The 22,758-nt window shown below is 36.0% G+C and overlaps 1 protein-coding gene across 2 annotated transcripts in view; it reads left to right on the plus strand.

Moving 5' to 3' along the window:
* The window catches only part of STT3B (STT3 oligosaccharyltransferase complex catalytic subunit B), a 52,037-nt gene that overhangs the window by 14,416 nt on the left and 14,863 nt on the right, over positions 1-22,758 (plus strand). For both annotated transcript variants that reach the window (XM_049816937.1, XM_049816938.1), the window contains exons 2-7: positions 8,113-8,221; positions 9,987-10,274; positions 12,021-12,086; positions 14,370-14,469; positions 18,995-19,093; positions 20,605-20,751. In XM_049816937.1, coding sequence (XP_049672894.1) covers positions 8,113-8,221; positions 9,987-10,274; positions 12,021-12,086; positions 14,370-14,469; positions 18,995-19,093; positions 20,605-20,751 — 809 coding nt within the window. The remainder of the gene's footprint in view (positions 1-8,112; positions 8,222-9,986; positions 10,275-12,020; positions 12,087-14,369; positions 14,470-18,994; positions 19,094-20,604; positions 20,752-22,758) is intronic.

Genomic DNA, 22,758 nt, shown 5'->3' on the forward strand with positions numbered 1-22,758 from the left:
TGAATTCCTTTCTGCCAACCAAATCTTCATGTACCAGCCTTCAACTTAGAAGGTTCTGAAGTTAAGCTGCCTCCATCGTGTTAAAAACAAGTACAGCATGAATCTGTTTCGTCCAAAAGAAACATCCGTCCTTAACGTATTCTTGAATTCCATGCAAAGCCTTCAGAGTTGCAAGATGCAAGGCTAATGTGCTACAGAGTAGCCCAATAGCACTCAGAAAGAAACAGACATAACACTATAGAGCCTTTTGAGTTTGTGGTAGTTAATATTGTGTTGAGCAGAGAAGAGATGCCTCTGAAGAAGCTGATGCTGTCAAAAGATATGGAACCAGTATTGCCATCAGTATTGATGCCAGTCATGGCGTAGTATCTGCAGTGAAGTGTATATCCAGTAAAGCAGAGAATGAGCATTCAATTTTCCCCTTACCATTGAAAACTCTTCAGAATTTTGACTGTCCCAAGAAAAAAATGTCATCATCACTTTCTTCTTAGGTCTAAAATGTTGTTAAATTTTATGAATGGCACACTTCACTGGTGAAGTATGTCTTTCAGTATTGGTAAAACTAATGCTTTTCTTAATAATTTGCTTGGGACATGGAATAGTTCAAAAGACAGAAAAACGTCATAAAAAAGCCTAATAGGCACCATAGGAAGTGTCTGAAACTGTAGGCAGATATACGCCCACTACAGTGTTGATGAGAAGTATATTGTGGCTTCAGATGTAATATTTTGTGTGAAAACTATAAACTTTGGTCATGGAATGCTTTAAAAAGCTTGCAGCTCTTCAGCAAAAATACTGAAGATGCCCTGGGTGCTCTAAAGAAGTTAGAGTAACTGTATGCTCCCTATAGAATTTCATATCATTAAGAAACTGGCAGCATGCAGTTCTTGATTTTAGCACTTGCTAAGCATGACATCTTATTGCAGGCAGTGAAAATACCATGCCAAGTAGTGGAGTATGAATGCTGTAATCCTTCTTAAACACATTGGGGACATTCTGATATTCTTAATGGTTATTCTATAACCGTTCTGGTATTCTTCAGGATTTCCATTGAATGTTGGACCTGAAAAAATAGGTTCCCTTCGGGTTGTGCCATCCAGCTTTTTTTTTTCTGCCTGGACTTTCTACGGTTCTTCCCCGTCAGGGATTATTCTAATGGTATTACAAACAGGAGGAGTTTTGTTGCTCAGCTGGATTCCAGGAACAGAAAATTCTTCCTCCTTTGACTCAGAATTTTCATGTTTTCTGAATTTAGGTGGCCACATCACTGCAGAACCTCCTGCCATTTTTATTACTTCAGTGTACTAACTATTCTTCCTATAACAAAGGAGTCTTCGCCACATTTTTCTGAGTGAGTGTGTTTGTTCAGAATTAGGAAATCTGAAATCAAAAGCAGGATCATGACCAACATTGAACCTGCGGAAACTCAGAATGATAGTACTGCTGCCAATTCTCTTATCAAACATTAGACTTCTGGTTGACAGTCAACTTGCAGGATGTGTATTTCTCTTTTTAAATGGCCCTACTTGCAACAAAACCCCTAAAGATCAGTTGGGCCTCTCCATTCTTACTGTGAGGTCTGTAACACCTTGGGTTTAGGTTGTGTGCAGTAGGAAAGGCTCTTCACCTGTCATAAGTACTTCTGCCTACAGGTGTTGCTGTGCAGAATTCTGATCTTGATTATTTGAAACTGGCTTAAATGTCCATACACACTTTCCAAGGTTATAAACTCAACACAAGTAAGCATTTTCATGATGAGAAATACTGCTGTAGTGCCTCAAATTCATTATGTGATTGATGGGGTACTATACTTCCATTTTAAAAACCATATGCAAAAATCATTGTGGTAATCGCTTATTTGTAGATACAGACTTCAGAATAAGACTTTCAGGATGTTGTGCTTGTAGTATAATATGTAGGCAAGCAGGTGTTTTGAAATTTAATATGGAATACTGTATATACGTTTCTTTGTTTCAGTGGAAGTTACTGAACTTTCTCATTAAATTTGCCATAAAAGTGTTGCACTGAATAAATTCTTCCTTTGGATGCAAAGAATATGTTGGATATGGACTCAATCTGCAACTATCTTTTTCAAGAATCTAGACTTGCCATCTCTAATTAGATACTGTATGGCAGAATTCATTCTGTAATCTACATTTGCATTAAAAACTGACTCCTGGAATTGCTTGGATAGCTTGTAATGTTCACAGTTATTTTGTATCATGTCATTTTTCCGAGTTTGCAGATGTGAAAATTTTGTGCATCTGCAGCTGAAGACTTTTAGAGCAGAGAAGCCTTTATAATTGCAGGCTTAGAAAATTTTCAACAGATTGTGCTAGTAAGGAGATTACATATTCTCAGATGGCTATAAAATGCCAGATAAAAAGTCTAGGTGATGGGGCAATAGTAGCATGAAATTGATAGGGTTTTAGACAGTCAACATTCCCACAAGAAGCAACACTCTGATCTTGAGCTCTGTTGTAATGGGAGGGTCAAATGAATTCCATTGCTGTCAGTGTAATTTGCCTTAAATGTTAAGATCTAGATGAAGTAACTGCGTTACTTTAGGTGTGCTTTTTTCCTGTATGTTCTTACTTTCTCAGTAGGCTGAATTTTATTGGAATGTTCATCTTAAATAGTACTTTTGTCAAGGAAATACTGAACTTAGGAAAGTCAAAGCCAAAGATGTCTCCTTATAAATATAGCAGTAATTGTTGCTGTGAGGTGCTGGAGAACTCTATAGCTCCTGGATAGAGCAAGTGATCACTGTGACTAGCATTAACTAATCATCCTACAGCATTACCTTGTGTCATCAAAAAAGCAGTTCATAGGGTGGAATAAAAATCAAACCCAAGCATGAAAAGATAGTTAAGATTATATATTAACAGTACATAACATACAACTGAAAACTTTACAGGCTTTCTTTTGCAAGTTGCCTAGTTAAGCTTTCCAAATTAATGTTGCTAGTAAAAAAAAATTATGCCTCTGCTCAGTTATTTTGCTGTTGCTGCTTGTGTTATGTTCTATGCTGAAATTGAAATATGCTTTGAAAATGAGAACCATATCTTTATTAACTCATCTTAAGTTGTCTGCTGAACTAACTATAATATACGTATCTCCAATAGTGCCACAAAATTAATGGTACCATACATAGAGTGCTTTTGTGATCATTAGAGCATCCCCCAAAAGGTTCAAACTACAATACCAGCATAATTTGGTGGTTGGGGCTTTGAATTCTGAAATGTACAAAGACTTAGGATTGTTTGATTCCTTTAAAGCTTAGCTCAGAGGAGGAGACAGTTCAAACTACAGGCCTGACAGAAAGAGGCAAGGAGAACAGCAGAGTATCACTTTTCCTCCTAGAATATCAGCTAAAATAAGAAAAGTCAACGCTTACTGGTGTTAGTCAGGTCCTTAAGAGCTCTTCTCTGCTGAATGTTAGCAATTGTGTATCTTTACAACATGGACTGAGTCTTTCAAGCTAAGTTCTTAATTAGGCATGTGCTTCACATAATTTTGTTCTTTATTCTTCTCAGGTCTGTCTCAAATTGGCTTGCCTCAGAGGGATGAGAGAGGATGAGAGGGAATCTTAGGAGATGGGTGAGCAGTTCCCATACCTCAAGATCAGATGGGTGGCAGAAGAGGGATCCTTTCCTTCAGTCTGGTTCTGCAACATAGTACTGCACCCTATTTAATCACTGTAACCAGCAGCGTACTCCAGTTCCTGTGTCTCCTTGTCTAATGTCTAGCCAGTCAGAAAGAGGGTTGGATAAAAACCCTAAATATCACTTATGCTTGCTGCTGCTGGAGATGGAAGAACCGGGGAAGACGGTGATGCCCAAGCCTGAAATGCAACCCCTACCCAGTCCTGGCTGTTTTTGTCTCCATTCTGATTCCTCCCTCAGCTGCAGCCCCTAAATCTCCAGGATGCGGGCATAAGCAAAGGCAGCACTTTTTCTGATATTTCCTAGGGCTGTTTTACATGCCTATGAAACCTATAGATAGTTGCAGATACCATGACAGTGCTGCTGAAGAAATACAATACCACTGTGCTGTGTTTCAAACATAGTTTGAAAAGTATCAAGAGAGTAAGAAGGTTGTGTGACTATGGCTTGTGATACTTGCTATTTGTTAGCAGTGCTCTCCATTCTGGATGTGCTGGTTTTGGCTGGGATAGTGTTAATTTTCTTCACAGTAGCTAGTATGGGGCTGTGTTTTGGATTTGTGCTGAAAACAGTGTTGATAACACAGGGATGTTTTCGTTACTGCTGAGCAGGGCTCACACAGAGTCAAGGCCTTTTCTGCTCCTCACCCCACTCCACCAGCGAGGAGGCTGGGAGGGGGGCACAAGAAGTTGGGAGGGGACACAGCCGGGACAGCTGATCCCAACTGACCAAACAGATATTCCAGACCATATGATGTCGTGCTCACCATATAAATCTGGGGGGAGGTTCAGAGTGATGGCGTTTGTCTTCCCAAGTCACTGTTAAGCGTGATGGAGCCCTGCTTTCCTGGAGATGGCTGAACACTCACCTGCTGGTGGGAAGTGGTGAATGGATTCCTTGTTTTGCTTTGCTTGCGCATGTGGCTTTTGCTTTACTTACTAAACTGTCTTCTATCTTGGCTCACGAGTTTTTTCCACTTTTACCCTTCTGATTCTCGCCCCCAACCAAACCAGGGGGTAGTGAGGGAGCAGCTGTGTGGGGCTTAGTTGCTGGCTGAGGTTAAACCTTTTGGCACCCAACATGGGGCTCGAAGGATTCGAGATAACAACAGGTTTGACTGGAATGTGCTAGATCGAATTTATAGCTGTTATTGCTGTTTAGCTATTAATGGGCAGGCTTCTGTGCTTGCCATGGGGCTTGCTTGCCTCACTGTATCTTAGAGTCTAGTGCTCGTTAGTGGCTGCTTTTTGCTTTCACTGCTTGCTGTGCTGCTGTACTGCTTATCACCTTACTCTGCGGTGCCTGGGAACATTTTGCTAACAGCAATGGCGATGTGCCTGGGCTGGCAGATGGCCAGGGCATCGCTGCTGTTTCTGTACTGCTGTACTGGACAGGCTGGAACTCCAGTGTGAACTCCAGTCAAAGGGACTCTTGCCTCTCTCCATTCTGGCTAAAAGGGAAACAGTTTTACAATGTTCAGGCTTGTCCCTAAAGGAGTAGAGTGCTATGAATTGGGTAAGTGGTATCAGGGTATAATACTGGCATCATATGATTGCTAGACCATGGACTGCCCATTGTTGCCACTTTGTAAGTGTCTGAAGCTGGCTTTGATATGCAGCGTTACTCATCAAGCTTCTCCTTATGTATGCATATGTTTATATTTACATTTTAACTTATTTTTGTTTGCAGGTTACCTAGTGGGAGGTGAAGTGAGCACTTCCCCCCCCCCCCCCCCCAAAGTCAAATTGAGGTGCTGTAGTTAAGCTTCTAAATATTTTTCTTAGGTTTCTGTGGTCGGAATGTTTTTTCCTCATTCTCACCTATAGGTCTTCTCGCAGTGAAAAATTAATGTACCTATAGTATTGCTAATAATTTCTGCGGTAAAGACATGCCCAGCTGTCTCTGCATGCTTTCATTTGTGGCAAAAGAATCAATTGCTTTTTGAAAGAAGGGGTTAATAGATTTGTATCTATCCAGAGGTATATTAGGAGGGAAGATTAAATTCTTACCTCTTAAGTGGTAGAAGTAGAATGCTGTTAAGTTGCATTTCAATTTTCTGTGGTAATTCATTGTTATTGAAGACTTAATGGGATGTTGCCGAAGCACAAGACAGTTGTTCACATCCTTCTGAAGTCAGTTATGAAGCTTTACTAGTTCAAAACATGAGGAGAATGTCAATATGTATTCTTCTTGCCTATTTAATTTGTTTAACTTATCTTTTAATACTCTAAAAGTAAACATTAGTCACACTTTTGTAGCCTCTGTGAGTTTGAGTCATGATTTAAAAAGTTGAAAGTAATTCATGTTAGTAAATATCTTTCTTGTTTCCTTTTTAAAGTTCTAGGATAACAACATTGACTGGGTTTTCAGTGCATTTTAAGTCTGGTCCATAGCTGGCTAGGTTGTATGCATCCTGTGCAACATGGAACTCCTGCTTTGTCTTGTACCATACTGCAGGCATTTGGCACTAAACAAATTAACAATAGACCTTGCTATACTAAGATAAGAGGCTAATTTTACAGGTACAGCATTTCATAAATCACATTATACTTGACAGTTCAGAACTGGAGAATTAATTAATATTTAGAAATCTAGCCAAATGGGAATAGTTGCAGGCTTATTAGAAACAAATGTCACATTGCTGTTTGATACAAAGATTTCTAGGTCAGAATGATTGATGTTTGTGTGAATTTTCTTATATAAACATGACTAATTACTTTTGAAAGTCTACAGTTTTATCAGTTAGTGTATCCTATATAACTGCTTATTTAACATGTGAGAGAGTGTTCCTGAAAATACGGCGCTCTGGTTTTTTTATTTACTTATTTTCAATGTTACTTGACTGATTCTGTGATAGTTCCGTCTGAAAACATGCAAGTTTGCTGACATCTGGACCTGAATTTCAATTATTTTTCTTCTTTCACTGTGTAGATGAAGAAATCTGCTCATAACCTCTGTGTGGTTGTACTTCAGATACTGGACTTGTACTGACTAAACAAGTAGGAACTTGATAGGTCTTATAGTCTTGAATTACATTAGCTTTTTTTCTGGTAAAATGAATTAGTTCAAAGTAAACCTGTGATATTTTGGGAATCCTAGGTATATGAAAGAATTTGATGTAGTTTTAAAATCGGTGTTAGAAGTGATGCATGTTAGTGATGTAAGTGCATACTTTCATAAAATAGACAAAATGAAAAACACTTGTAAGCTTTTCTAGTCTTGAATACTAACTGTCTTTGGAAGTATTTCATGGTGGTTTGTTCATCTAACCTGTTGTCTGTTATGGTATTCAATTTAGTCATCTGAACTTCTTAACTAATGAATACAATCTCTAATACTTCTTTAACTAATGAATTTCACGTTATCTAAATTCCAATTAGAGTATCTATTAGGATGGTTGGGTTTGTGGATGTTGCTGGTTTCAGAAGTGGTGTTCACTCAGGCTTTTCTAAGCCTAAAATTTCTTTACAAAACTTTACAGCATCAATACCTGCAGCCTTGTTAGTTTGGCTTTCAAATGATCATGAAAGAGTTGCAGTTTAGTGCAACATGCACTGCAGTTCTTCTCACAACAGTCTGATACCTCATTTGAAGAATTAATGGACTTTGTAATATTTGAAAGGTTTTGTTACCTGAAGTTTGAGAAGTTGGAAAAATTATGTGTCAAAAAAGTGGAATATTAATGCCTTGGTGGCAATCCATCGGTGGTTTTTAATGGTATGTGGGCAGTGTGGAAGACTGAACAGAAGGGATGCATGGGAAGGCTTTTGCTGTACAAGGAATCTTCTGCAGCAGAGAATGTACAAACTTTGAAGGTGAAACTTCAACTACATAGATTCTACATTGTATAGGTTCTTATTGATTGAAAGAAAGGAATATGTCAAGGCCATTAGTTTGACAGTGTGAACAAATAGACCGATTGCCTTTTTTGCATATTATTACATTATGTCACCTCTCAATGTTCTTGAAATAGAGCAGCAGCAGATGTACTGGGTAGCTGTCCTGTCTCAGAATCGGAGTCTTGCATTGATTCTTCCATGATCTTGATTCTGCTTAAGTGCTATTCTGGATGTGGAAAACAATAGGTTGATAGACTATATTTGAAAACTGGCTTTAAAAAGGAATGCAGAAAATGCTAGGAGTGTTTGTTAGAGTGACAGAAAACTTTAATGTTTTAAAAAACCCACCCAAAACTGTAACATTTCATCTGTGTATATGCACTAGCTGTAGAAATGAAAAAAATGTAGTGGTTAGTAACTGAAGGCTTAGTAATTTACTTTAAAACTCTATAGATTTAGAGAGGGCCATTGTACTTATATACTAAATGAGATGCTGAAGTTTAATTATTTTCTAGGTCTTTAGAAAACAGATGACTTAAGGTATGCCTAAAATTTAGGTTCTTGATATTTATCTTCCCCCTCCCTTCTTTTCCTCTATTTCTTTCTAGGTTTAACTATAGATCAACACATCATCTTGCATCCCATGGGTTTTATGAATTTTTAAACTGGTTTGATGAAAGAGCATGGTATCCACTGGGAAGAATAGTAGGTGGAACTGTAAGTATTGTAATAATAACTTAAAGATGACTTTGCGTAGGTTTTTTGAACTTTCAATACAAATTTGACATTGATAAAAGGAGAATCTTGATAAAATATGCTTTTAATTGTCAAATTGCTGCAGAGGGAATAGCAAGATGTTTTTAATTTTTTGCTGCAGGAGCTAAGAGAGTAAGTCAACATGCTTTAGTCTTTATCCAACAGCATACTGTGAACAAGAAATACAGAACTGAGTTTTACTTCCTTACATATTAACTTCCAATAGTAATAAATAAGTGTAGTATGACTCCTGTAATTCTGGTACATGAAATGAAAAAAAATTTTTTTAAAAGTTATCTGAATCTCATAAGGCACAAGTTTTAATCCAGTGGTATATGTTGAGTGGACTTCATGTATGTATGGAAAATGTTAGGATTTTACTGGAAAAAGACCTTTTGAAATTAAATCAGTGGGGTACCTGTATGAAGCATCAGGAGTAGGTAAGATTGGTATCGATGCAAATTACAAGACAGGAAAGGTGTATGAAACAATCAGAATACAAATATCGTTCATTGGTAGAATAGCTTTAGTAACACTGAGCCACGTGTTACTTAATGTGTGAAAGTGCATTAAACTTCTTATAGTACATACTATTTAAATGCATTTACAAAGTTTTTTGTAACAACTAGATCACTATTTGTTGTAGTACCTTAGAGATACTTGAGACCGTTTTTATGTAACATATATATGTGGGGTTTGCGTACCTGTCTTATATGAAGTAAAAACCCATAGGAAATAGAATTGAAATGTTTCTTTCATACATTATTTTGCAAGTCATATGGTATATAATGTTTTAACAGTTTGTCTTGAAAACTGTGTCTCAAGGATATAGGCAGGGAAACGTTCTGTTGTCTGTTAATTTAATTTAGTACAATGCCCTTCTTAGCTTTTGAAAGAAACTAAGGCAGGTGAAGTACATATTAACTTTTCTAGTACATATTGATTTTTCTAATGTTGATAAATGTGGGAGGGTAGAATTCCTATTAAGAATATTTTTAAGTTCTCCAATATTCTATAGTGGGTTCAATAGATTTGTATAAGTCTATGCTACCTTTCCTGGAGGACATCTTAATTCAATTTTATAGGACTTTATTTTAATCCTTCATATCCAAAGATGTCTACAGATGTCTTGCAAATATATAATACTCAACTGTCTGTCTTGTCAGCTTTTCAGCTTAAAAAAATTAATCTCGTTGATGCACACTTTCTTCCTCCATGGGTAACAAGAAGTAAAAGAATGGCATGGTGTATTTTGGAGGAAAATGGATAGGGCTGGGAAATGTTGCTGAGTTTCTTCTTGTTGTCTTACAGGTTTGGGGTTTTGTTTTTTTCTTAAAGCTGTTAGCTGGCTTGAAATCCTCTTGCAAACTTTAGCTTCTGCTTCCATACCTTAACAACAAATTCTTCTCATTATATGATAAATGTCAGGCAAGATAGGATATTATCTGTATGCTGCTTATTCATTTACAAAATGGATTATATGTAATTGTTAGCATTTGGTAAAATTTGAAGAATCTCTGGTATTCAGCAGTGTCGTCAAAACATGATTAAAGTAGTATTAAAATAATTCTATTAGCTTTACCTGCTCACTGCTCATATCAGCTTAAAAAATGACTGTTTCATTGTGAATTATATGCTAATAAGCCTACCTAAACCTACCATGATCATTTTCTGCAATAACCTAGTGGGTTGGTTTTGTTTTGTTTTGTTTTTTCCCTCCTTTTAGGTATACCCAGGACTGATGGTGACAGCAGGCCTTATACATTGGATTTTAAATATGCTTAATGTGACAGTCCACATAAGAGATGTATGTGTGTTCCTAGCACCAGTTTTTAGCGGCCTTACAGCTATTTCTACTTTCCTGCTCACCAGAGAACTGTGGAACCAGGGAGCAGGGCTTTTAGCTGCCTGTTTTATTGCCATAGTTCCAGGTTACATATCCCGATCAGTAGCAGGATCATTTGACAATGAAGGCATTGCTATTTTTGCACTGCAGTTCACATACTATTTATGGGTAAGTAATTGCCAAGTCTTCTGCTTTGGAAAGGTTTTTTGTTTCCTCCTCCAACCAAATGACTGATTTTTCTTAGAATCCATTGAATTCTTATCTTCCTCCCTCTCATCCCTCTTCCCCTTGGCTCTTGATCAGGCAAGTATGAGAAGTCACGTGATCTGAACAACTCCGTAATCATGCTCTTTAGTTTGCTATGTAAAAGTACTGTTCAGCTGAAGTATGTGTGTCCTGTAGTAGGAGTAGTAATAATAATGATGGTAAGTCTATAAATTTAAAGCAAACGGAAGGGTTGTTTCTGTTTTTTCAGTTTGGAGTTATTAGTATTATGTGAGGATCAAACTTTTAGCCTCCTTATTTAGCTGGTGAAAAGCAGTAGACTGAATATAAAGTGCTTTGAATTGTCTTCTGGAGAAGCTTTCAACTGTATGGAGGGTCTGGGCTTTGGCTTAAGCACCCAAATTAAATATTCAGATGGTCAGAGCCAGATACTAATATTGCTGGCATGCTTAAAAAAAAATAGCCTGACATCTTTTAATTAGCCTACTTGCACTTATCTGTCACTCCTTAATCTGTATGTAGAATTGCATCTGTAATGCAGTTTTGTATGAAGGAGTTTAGGCAAGCTGGAGTTTTTCTAGACTGTTGCATCTATTTTTGGAAATATCACAAATAGCATAACAATATTGTTAATTCAGCCTAGACACTGTATGGTACTGTCCCTTGTGCGTTCCTTGAATGCATATACTTTTAATTTTGAGTATCTCCATGTATGTATGTGGTCATTACAGCTTTCCTCACGATTTTGTCAAGAGTTCCACTTTTCATAAGCAGATGCATACTAACAAGTTTTTTAGCTTTAGAATATTTCAAACTTAGGATATTGTTGGTAGGAGTATAATGGAAGGGAATTTGTGTGTTTCTTAAATGCAGTTTAAGAAACTGTTTGTGGCTGGTGTTACTTAAATGCAGTTTTTTAAAATCTGGACTTAGACTAAACTGCAGCTGTAAAGCTATACTGTGATAACAATAATAGAATCAACCTATGTTGTTACTTTATAACAACTGAGACATAGTTATCTGTTATTATGGAACTCGTATTTAACTAAACTGCATAGTGCAATAATGTTTGCATAAACTCCTGTAGAATTATGTGTGAATCAAATATATTTTATAGATAACTTTCTAGCTTTAATGTTGTTTTTTTCATTCCTATTTTCCCACACCACAATCACCACCATCAGTTTTAGACAAAATCATACTACTGGGCCGGTTTATGGATCATGCTAAACCTTTAGTAGTATCTGGATGTTCTCATAAACCTTAAGTGAGTTTTTCAAAATTATAGAATAGCTCTTTTTTCTGTAATTGCAGAGTTGTGTCTGATGCCAGCCAAAGTGAAGCCATGGATAGTCTACACTTAGAATTATGAAGTGGTCTAATGTCTCAGAGAAAGTAGCACAGAGGTGTTGCAACTACTTTTCTACCTCAGATCATGAAGCAGAGAGTTGCATTACATCCTGCCTCTGCTTTAACTAGAGAGATAGATATAAGCTGTTTTGTGTGTAAAAGATTTGAGCTTGCGGTTTGGTTTTATGGACATCAATTCAGAAGTGTATTTGACACTTCAGAAGTGTCAAATATAACTTGATACGTGCTAAAGAAGTTCTCTTGACAGTTGTTTTGGAATGAAATTTTGGAATACTGTCTAGTGTTTGTTATTCATAAATACTTGGTTATTTTTTTAAGGTGAAGTCTGTGAAAACTGGGTCGGTCTTTTGGACAATCTGCTGCTGTCTATCCTACTTTTACATGGTAAGCCTTTTACATATATATAATAGCTAAACTATTTGAGTAGGGCTTACATAATCCATGTGTTGATGAAGAACAGAAGGAGGAGATTTTAATCTTTGTTAGAGCCATAACATAAAATTGTTTCTTCATATTACAAATATATGAGTAAAAACCCATACTTTAAATTTCAAAATATTTATGATTTAAATGCAGTGAGAACAATTTTTGGAAAAACTATAATTATAATAACTTTTACTTATAAATTGATCCTATGCTGTGAATGGGTACTCTGATTCAGTGGGATTTTTGTTTTGGTGGAGGTAAATTGAGGTGGAATTTTGCTATTCATGTGTGTGTCATTATTACTAAAATGCAATAATAGTGTTCTATTTCACTTTGAGAAAGAGTTTTGTTAAGATGCCCTTCTAGACGTTTTGCTTAGGTAAATTTTTAGGACAAAGCATAATTGTACTATTCATTATATAGTATTTATTTGTTTTTCTGTGATGGAATTAGTTTTATGTTTTCAGTGCAAGTTGAAAATTAAATCAAATCACAATTTTGAGGTAGTAAGAGTCAGTCCTTGCGTGGGGAGTTTGGGGAACAGTTCCTTGAAAGAGGAATGGATATTGCATGGACTGACCAAAATCTTAACTAAATCTGCTTAAAATATATACCTAACTCACTGTGGTAGTTTGACTCGTAGCATTTCATTGCAATCCATAAGGAGAAGTGTTTTTTTCTTGCATTTATATTTCTAGCATTTGTTTGACTTCAGCAACTTCTGCTTTGGATAGCTTTTAATGACAAAGAAGTGAAATAAAACAAAGTTTTACATTGAAGCAATCCCTGTGGAGTGATAGCATGTTTCCACTCTTTTTGCCAATCTATGAGGATGCCTCAGTTTTGTTTGTAAAGTTCCAAAGTGCATCTTCAGTTCATTACAATCTTCAGTCCTTAGATTTGGTTTAATATTTTGATAATTAGAGATGCAGGTCTCTGGTCCATGCAAACTGTCTGCTACCTGCTTCATTCAAACCTTTACCTGAATATGAGAGTGTCCTAATTGCACATTTGTTCTTATTCTGTTCCATCTTACCTGTCTTCATATAGTATTTTCTCCCATTAAATAAACTTGCCTCTGTAAACCATGATACTTCATGCTAGTAATTTGGCAATAGGATCATGATAATCTGAAATGAGTTCCTAGAAAACTTAGAAGATTTCTAGTCTACTTGTTTCACATTGTCTGAATCGGTTACCCCAAATTTTGCAATGCTGGGTTTTGTAGTATTAGTATCAAAAACAAGTAGTATTTAGCCTCATCCTTATTTTAGAATCTGTTCGATAGAACATAGTCATTTGGTTTTCTTTTTTGATTCTAGGGCTTTAAAAATATCTACATGATTCTAAGCCCTAAAGTACAGTTAAAATGAAAACCACATTAGCTACTGCATTCTAAAAATGAAGATCTAGGTTAGGCATGGTACATACGGGAGAAGTCTAGACTGTAATTTGACAAGAGGACACGTGTTAAAATACAGATTGTGTAGTCAACATTAGCCCTTCTAAATATGTTACAAATTTAGATAGCACATTGTAATGATAGCTCATTAAATCTTTATCCAAACCAGCAATCAGTTATATATTGATAACATTGTAGTGTTTCAGTTCTAAGTACATCATACCAGTGCTGTTACTACAGGTTTGCAATATCCATGGTATTGTACAGCATTCCACAGTGCTCAGCCCTGCTTCCCTGTGCATCTACCTTCCTTTAGTTTCTTTCCTTACACTGTGACCTGCATTGGCTGCTCTGCTCCAGCAGTTTTGCTCCTGAAGGTGTACCTTGTTCCCTTTCTCCTCTGCCTGGAGATACTGTTCCCTGTCCCCAGCAAAAAGTGCAGAGCATGGTGCTAAATTTGTATGCTAAAGGAAAATTTTGGATCCTACATGGGAGTCATACCGCTGCCTTGTGCTGCAGCCTTCACCATGGGGAAAAGCCCCCATTCTTGCTTGCCAGTGTGACCAGATTAGTTTGGGAGAAGGAGGAGGTACTGGAAGGATAGCCCTGAAAATCCACCAGGCCATTTCAAGTGTCTTGTGGGGTTTTTGTTGGTTTCTTTTCTTTTTTGATAATAAATATTGAGAAAGATTCTGGTAGTTTTACTAGTAGTTCTGACTGCTTGTCTAGATGGGGGTTGTGTTTTCTTGTTAGACCATCAGGATGTATAAATGCAGCATTGGCTATCCTAAAAATCTGCAGATATTTTCAGATCTAATTTCCTGTTCTACTTCTCATAGGTCTCTGCATGGGGTGGTTATGTTTTCATCATCAACCTTATTCCACTGCATGTGTTTGTTCTGTTGCTGATGCAGAGATACAGCAGGAGAGTCTACATTGGTAAGTTTTGTTCATTGAACAGTCATTCTCAAATGCTTAATCATGAGATAGGAAATTAATTATACTGATGTGGTTTGTATTAAGTGGGAATTAAGTAATTGCATATCAGGTTGCATTTTATTAATTTGATTACTGATTATAGTCAGTTATTCTCTACAACATGGAAATAAGGAGTTAAAACATACTCACACTTCCAAAATTTCATATATGTAGCTGCTAATTAATTTTCTCCTTTGTACTGCACTGAAGAAAAAAATTTGATAGTTTGATATTTATAGAATACTTTTAATATATTTTATATATATATTATGTGTGTGTCTGTAATAATGTTTCATATTTTTTATTTTTTTCTAATATATTAAATAATTGTTATTTTTAAAAAGTTGTGCGGTAGAAATTGTGCAAACATATAATACATTGTGACATATATGAGAAAAGACATAGGGAATTTTAAGCAGCTATGTATGTTTTATATAAATTAGACTAAAATGTAGCCTAAGAGTATGTCCGCTCCACGTGAATCCTTAAGATTTTATTGGGTTAATGGGTCAGACTTCCTTCCAGTTTCAGGAATGTATGAATAGTGATCTTAGGATACTGACTTTTAAATCAGTTGGCCATGGTGTAGGTGTGTGAATGAAATAAGTAATAAGCAATTCAGGTATTCAAAGGTTTGCAAGTTAGCTAGAACATTTTTGACTCCCTAATGTGAAATCTTTACAATAGATAGTTTGAGAACATAATGAGTTGAAGTGTAATACCACAGGATATTTCATATTCGTAAATATATTTTTGTTACCCATTTTAATAGTTTTATCTTTGTATTTTTAATTATTTTAATGCCTTTTTGTGGTGCCTGCTAGAGAAATTACTGTATTTACATACATATTTGAACCTTTATATACTATAATAATTACTCAATTTAATCAAGTTCAATGCTGTATTTTTGTTATCAAAGCTATAAATATTGATTTCATGCTTCTTTGTTAATCTATTTATGTAATTAATAAACAGAATTTCTTTTAAAAAAAGGAAAAAAAAAGCTCTAACCCATCTTTAATTTTTGTTCATATTACTTAACTTTGTCATTAACTACTTGTTCATAACTTAAGGGGAAAGTAATTTATCTTGTTTTGCTTTTAAAATTGTTTTATTGAATATTTTTGTTTTCCAATTTCTATGAGTTAGTCAAGAGAAAATTAAATCTACTAATTATAAAATCCTGAAGCAGAGCGGTAACCAGAAACAATAAAGAATAAGTATTCTTGCTTTTTCAGGTTTCAGTGAACTAGTGTTTGAACTCATCTGGGGAAAATAGTGCTGCAGGTTCATATGAATGAAATGTTTTGGCAGACGTTTGTTTTGCAAATAGCTACAGTGTTTTGAGATGTTATTGCCCTTCAGCTGTGAGGGAGATGTACTTAAGCAGAATTGTCAGAATGAAAATGTGATTGCTGCTCTGCTGTTTCATTGCAACTGCTGGCTTAATTTAAGCTTTCATGGGAAGCCTTACACACAGAGAAGTCTGTACATCTCACATTAGTATATGATTTCTAGGTTTGTTTAACAGGATGTTTTTGTAAATCAGGTAAGAATGCTCAAATACTTCTGAGAGGAAATTGAAGTGTACTTCACTTCCAAACTATTCAGATAGGGAGAAGAGTTTACAAAAGCTCATTGAAATAGGGAGAATAAAGATATTTTTGGAGTTTCTGTGATATGCAATAGCTAGTGTGCCTGCAGCAGTCTCATAATTCTCAAAAAACTACCAATGTGCAGGTAAAACTTCTGTAAACTATTGTCAGCTGACAGTAGCTAGTAAAATCTGCATCCATTTTACTATTACCAAGAATTTGGGGGTTTTTAATCTCTAGATCAGTTGCTGCATTTTATTTTAAACTAGCACGAGCCTAACTTTTGTAACAGATGAATGTTTAATCTAACATAATAACATAAATGTAGATGACAGTATTTGGCAGCACCAAGTTTTTAAAAATAGTGATGGTTTCCTGGTATATATTTTTCATCTGGGTGTTCATACACCACAGAAAAGGTTAATGGGACATGATCTGATATGCCTGGCAGTGTAACTCAGAATCATTTAATGAGTAAAAATTTCCAGAATATGAACTTTTTGCCAATTTTAAAATATTTTATGACTTGCAGGCAAATGAATTTATCAGCCAGGTAGCTTCTGACCCACTTGGCAACAATGATGGTCATGCTACCTACATTTGAAAGCTTAAGCTGTGCTTTTTTTGGTTTTTGTTCTTTCATTCAGATCTTATTAGATTAATAATGAAGAACAAGTGCTTACAATTTCAGTGTACTAGCAGCACTTGTATAGGTAAATAACTTCTTTATTCAGATACAGGATCCATTGATACTATTTTCTATTATTGTACTTGTAGCTTCTCTTGTTTACCATATTTCTAAAAAATAAATGGGTTTACATTTGGAAAGGTACCAATATAGATACGTCATCTTTGCACACTTAAAAGACTTGGTAATTTTCACTTCAATTTGATTTTTTTTCCTGTACAATTTTTTAAAGTTCTGTATACTTTTCAGAATATTTAATAACAAAACACTTAAGGATCTTCCAGAATTTAAAACTTCATTTCAATAATTCCTTGATCTATGTATTGGATTTTATCATTTGAATAGTGAGCAGGCATCTATTTGTATCAACTGCTTCAGTATTCTAAAACTTCAGATCATGAGTGTTTATTTCTGGTGATTATAATCCACTAATTGAATGTATGTGGTCAAGTATTTGATCGTACTTTCTGGAGAAGTTTTTCAGTAGGTTCTTCCTGTGTTCGTGCAGTATACAGCAACTAAAAATGTTTGCAAAATGAGTTTATCCACAATAGGTCAGAATGTTGGTTTTTTTTCTTGACCTAATCAAAGTTATAACCATCAGAGTAGCTTGCAGGAATCAAAATTAACTTCTTGTTTTTGCAAAGACTGTGCAAATAGTAGAATGTAAAGGAACATAGAAAGTTTGCGATGATATATCACCTTGATGTATCTAAGTGCCTAGAAAAATTGTGTTGCTGTGTAAATTGCCGGGTTTTTCCTGAATCCGAGGAAGACATATGTGATAGCTGTTTGGAAGAATCAGGATTAAGGGATGCAGGGGGAGGGGACTGGAAGTGGGCATGGAAAGGGTAACAGTTGCAGGACTAGGCTTAAAAATGATCATTTACAATGGTCTAACAAATGTGAAATGTAGTGATTTATGCCAATCGTTGAACTTCCACAGGATGGCAGTGTTGTAACACTTTCATGGTACAGTAAATTATTTATGCTGTAGTGAATTCTTCAAAAATTGAGCTTCCTTCTCCAAAAATGTATTTCAGTGACATAAGAGGGCATAGATCAGTAGGTAGGCCAAGTGGTGCAATACAGATGCTTGAAAGAATACACCAAGAGAAGACAGCAAGTGGTTGGTTGGAAGCATCATCACAGTTACTTCCATGACTTTTGGAAAGCACAGTACCCTGGGAACAGAACCCCAGTGACACCACACAGGTGCTAAGGGAACAATACCACTGGTAAATGATGCACTCCCCAAACTTTTTCTCATGGAGGGTAGCAAAGGATTGTATGAGAACAGGGATCTCTTCATAGATCAAGGCTGTAACAAAGGCAATGGTTTATGATTTGTACGAGTGTTTAAAAATCTGGGAGGTGGATTATTGCTGTTTGCCACTGAAGGAATAAGACTTCATTTGGCCTTTAAGTTGGTTGGTTACTTTAAATGTAATCAGATTCATGGTTATTCAGAGTTGGTACTTCTCTCTCCCCTCCCCTCTCTTCTTCACCTGGAATACTGAGGACCAAAATGCTGTCAAAATAAAGTATATGAATCTTGGTGCATACATAATATTCATTCATGTTATTAATACTAATATTAATTATGTTCTTGGCCTCTACTTTCTGGGGGTTATGAGTCCCCATGGTTGATATAGATCCATTAATACATATGCTTAATATTAATTTTTAATTCTATTGCTTTTCAGTTTCTTGGCATGCTTCTGCTCTTGTGTTAAAAAAAGAACAAACATACCTCTTTGGATTTTCTGAATAGGTAGTGGACTCTTAAGTGTTTTGCTTCTTTGAGGTCTGGTCCCTTCACTTTCTCCTTATATAGAAAGCTGCTTTTGTCACTTGCTATCTAAGAGCTTTTCCCCCATCCATGGCCTGAGAAAACTATTTCCAAGCTAGAACATCTTAGGTATGTAGTTTATTACCCTAGGAGGAGAAAAAACAGTCCAATTAGTAACAACAATACTTTGCTACTTTCTCTAAATCTGGATGCAGTAGGCAGGTTTATTCTGGTCAAAGAAGGAAAAAGTCATTAGGATGGCTGAAGTACTTGGAATCGTACAGTTCTGTTTCAGTGTCACTGAAGCTGGGGGTAGGATGGACTTTATTATGGAACCAATGCTTTTAGAAATATGTGTGTTCATTTTCTTCCCATCTTTCTCTTCCTCCCCACTCCCTCTTTTTTTCCTAGCATATAGCACTTTCTACATTGTGGGGTTAATATTATCGATGCAGATACCTTTTGTGGGATTTCAGCCAATTAGAACAAGCGAACACATGGCAGCTGCAGGTAAGAAAATTAAATGTCTGCTTCCAAACAGCCTGCTTAGCACAAGAAAACCTCAAACCCTTGCAGCTTTGTTTCCTTGCATTAGAAAGAGCACATACTAACAAACCAAATGGTTTAAGAAAAAGAGGTACAATTTTGTGTCTGTAGGGAAGTTTTCTTTCCAATTGACACATTATCCTCCTTTGTGTGAGCTAATGGAGGTAAAATGCCTCCATAACACTGCATCAGTTACGCATTCTGACAAGCACTTATTTTACACATTGATAATCTCTACTGTTCTGCAATATAATGTTGCCTTGAAGCATTGTACAATTGAAACATTCCTTATTGGTAAACATAGTTTTTACTGAGAGATTTGGTTTTGGAGTTGATAGTTTTCTGTAATTTTTAAAAGTGGCTTAAATACTAATGACTTAAATTACTAATCAGGAGGCTGATTTTTAAATAACTGATTTCAATCTTGTTTGATTCTTTTTATTTCTTTAAGTTGATTTTTCAATAGTTGTGAAGTCAGACATGTTGATTTCTTGACAGCAATAACGTCTACTAAAACTGATAGGTTTATGTTTAACTGCATACACTGTTTGTGTGATATAGTTTAGTTTGTTAGATTGCTCAGATTTTTTTATTATGTGTAGTGACATCAAAATGTATTTGGGACAGCAATTGGAATATTAAAATATACTAAAAAATACTTTTAAAAATTGAGATTTTTTTTCAGCAATTTGAATAAAATGGAAAGAGTAAGGATTTATCAAACCATATTTTGCATCTGAAGTATTTTACATTTATTTAGTGAATAGAGTTTGTCTCTTTCTCTAGGAGTTCAGAACTAGTGAATTTCAACATTGTGCACCATACATTTGAGTTCTATTTTCTTCTTCTGTCAGCTACCAGTGAATTCGCATTTTTGAATGGACTAATCATTGGATCATGTCCAAGATCTGGTTTTGTGTTGAACTCTGAACAGCCTTTTTGAGGGTGTGAGGTGCTTACCCAGTGAATTCTGGTGTTGCAACACTAGTTTTATATGTTTTTTTTTCTCTTTCATTAAATCCTGGGGTTTTTAGTAACTTAATTTCCATATATTTCTATATTAGCCTTGTTTGTGTGCTGCCTGGGGTCTATGTCTCAATTTTTCACCAGGTCTAGGTATGTTAACCTGTGTTTTTGCCATTATCCATACAATCTAGTTTTCAGGTGATTCTCTCCCTTACCCCAGTTTAATTTGGGAGCAAAGAGGCAGTGGGTATTGGAGCTTTTGATATAATAAGCAAAGAATGTTTTGGACAGTATTTTCTCTCATTGCAAGTTTCTGTCATTGCAAGAAAGTATCATCCCTGTTAAGTATTAAAGGCTATTTGTCAGAAAGTGATTATATACTAGTTGTTAGGTGTAAGGATGTACCTTACATTTAGTTCTCTAATTCAAATATAGCCAAAGTATGCCAATTGCTTTAACAGCTGTTACTGCTTCTGAGCATTTAAACAAAAACTTTCCTCTTTCTTTAGGTGTTTTTGCACTGCTGCAGGCGTATGCATTTTTGCAATATCTGAGAGACAGATTAACAAAGCAAGAATTTCAGACATTGTTCTTCTTGGGTGTCTCACTAGCTGCTGGTATTGTATTCCTGAGTGTCATCTATTTGACATACACAGGTAAATAAATGTGAAACTAGTTTACCTTTAGAGCAGGTAATCCAGATGATCAACATTTGATTTAGTCTAAAGTAGTTGTTGGCAATACCACAGCAAATCTGTGCCCATGTGTTGGAATTCATTGTGCTTTCTAGGCTGCAGAAAAAAACTACTTTATAGCATCATTCCAATATTTCAGGTTTATCCACAATCCACATAATGATGTAAGAAGTCAGATTGGGTGAGGAGCATAACTATAGCCAAAGTGTGTTAGGAAGTTACATATAGCTGATGCGTTCTGAATAGCATTGATAGGTTAAGGTCACTTTCTGAAATACTTGAATCTGATTTCTGTATGACTGGAATTAAACTGAAGTTCTACTTTACTTCTGTGGTTCAGCTTCCAGTCTTCAAGGCAGTTCTACTCAATCTCACAAGAACAAACTTGTCTGCTTGGTTGCTATGCCCAGATGCCTCACTGCCATCTTCTCATTCCATGATATACTTCCGTGGTGATCTAATACCATACTTCCTTCCCCTGATGAAGAAAAAGCAGTCTTATTTTCCTAGCTAAATATATGTTACCCATGCAAAAATTGACTTCTGCTTGGTTTAAATTGCATAATCTTAATATTATACCTCAAATAGAGTTCTGTTTTGTCAGAGTTTTATTTTGGGGAAAAAACACTTTTCTGAGACATAACTTTTTTTATTTTAACTGACTTCTTTCTTGTACTTCTTTTTTAATGATGTTTTTGGTGTAAATTTTTTGGTATCAATTGTTTAACATTTTGGACTGCTTAATAATAGCAGTTTTATTTTTGTTAATTATGATACCATTATTTAAAAAAATAGTTAGCATCTCTCTTTGTTTGAAAGTTTTCTAAAACTTGATGGTTTATGATTTGCTTTTCAGTATGTTTGAGCAGGTCCTACTAATACTTAGCAAAAATTTTCAGACTGGCCTATCAAAGCAAAATTTGGCTGCTAATCTCAGTGTGCAGCGAAATATGTCTTCTGTTACAGTTCTTAGGAAGTGTTGATTTAAACTTCTGAAATTCACTGATCAGTATCACTACTTCACCAGATGGAACAAACCTCGTTCCCTCAGCTTCTGGTATGCTGTGCAATCTGGGCTCCTGACCATCTCACAGCACTCTGATCCCTCTCTATTTTCTTAATAATCCTCATGCAGAAGGGTGTCCACATCTGGACCCTGTATCCCAGGTGCAACATCTGGAAGAAGGGGGTTGAGGTTCTGGATTGAAGTCCTGCCTGCCATAAGGCATGTCAGCAACTCTTTCCAGTTTAGCATGGTTCAGTGTTTTGGCCTCTGGGATATTTTTGCTTTTTACTAGCCACCAGCTGGACCCCGATCCACTGAGTATTACTTTGAGCTTGTCAGGACAGCCAATATTCAACCCATCAAACAGTCTGTTTGTCCAGCCCTTTCTTCTTCAGCTTATAAATGAGAAGTGAGGAAAATGGTTCAAAGCATTTAATAGTCTATTTTAGGAGGCTGTGCTCCGTGATCTTTTCAGGAACTCGGGTTACTGGCCTGTAGTTTCCTGCATATTCCTTCTTGCCTTTCCCAGAAGTGTAGCATTAGCCAATTTCCAGGCACCAGGGGCCTCCCTTACCGCCCTGATGATGGTGGGTAGTTATCACATTGGCCAACTCTTTCAGCACCCTCAGGTGATATGCCGTCTGATCTCATGTTTTGGATACATCCAGAGAACACCATAACCAGTAGTTCCCCATCTGCTGGCAGCTCCTTCTTCTTGTGCATGCAGTGGTTTGGGAGCAAGCTTTGCTTCCGAAGACTGAAAGAAAAAATGTGTGTTGTCGTAGAACATTAACCACAATATTTAAATGTCTCAACTAGGTAGGAAACTATAACATTCAGTCAGATTATACTAATTTTAAATACCAGATAAAGGGAAGAGTTGCTGTCTCATGCATGAAGACTTGAGTAATAAATAAAAGGATTTAACTTTCTCTTATTTCAGCTTGTCTGTATCTGTCTTT

Source organism: Accipiter gentilis, chromosome 14 (genome assembly GCF_929443795.1).
Source record: "Accipiter gentilis chromosome 14, bAccGen1.1, whole genome shotgun sequence".
Taxonomy (NCBI): Eukaryota; Metazoa; Chordata; class Aves; order Accipitriformes; family Accipitridae; genus Astur; species Astur gentilis.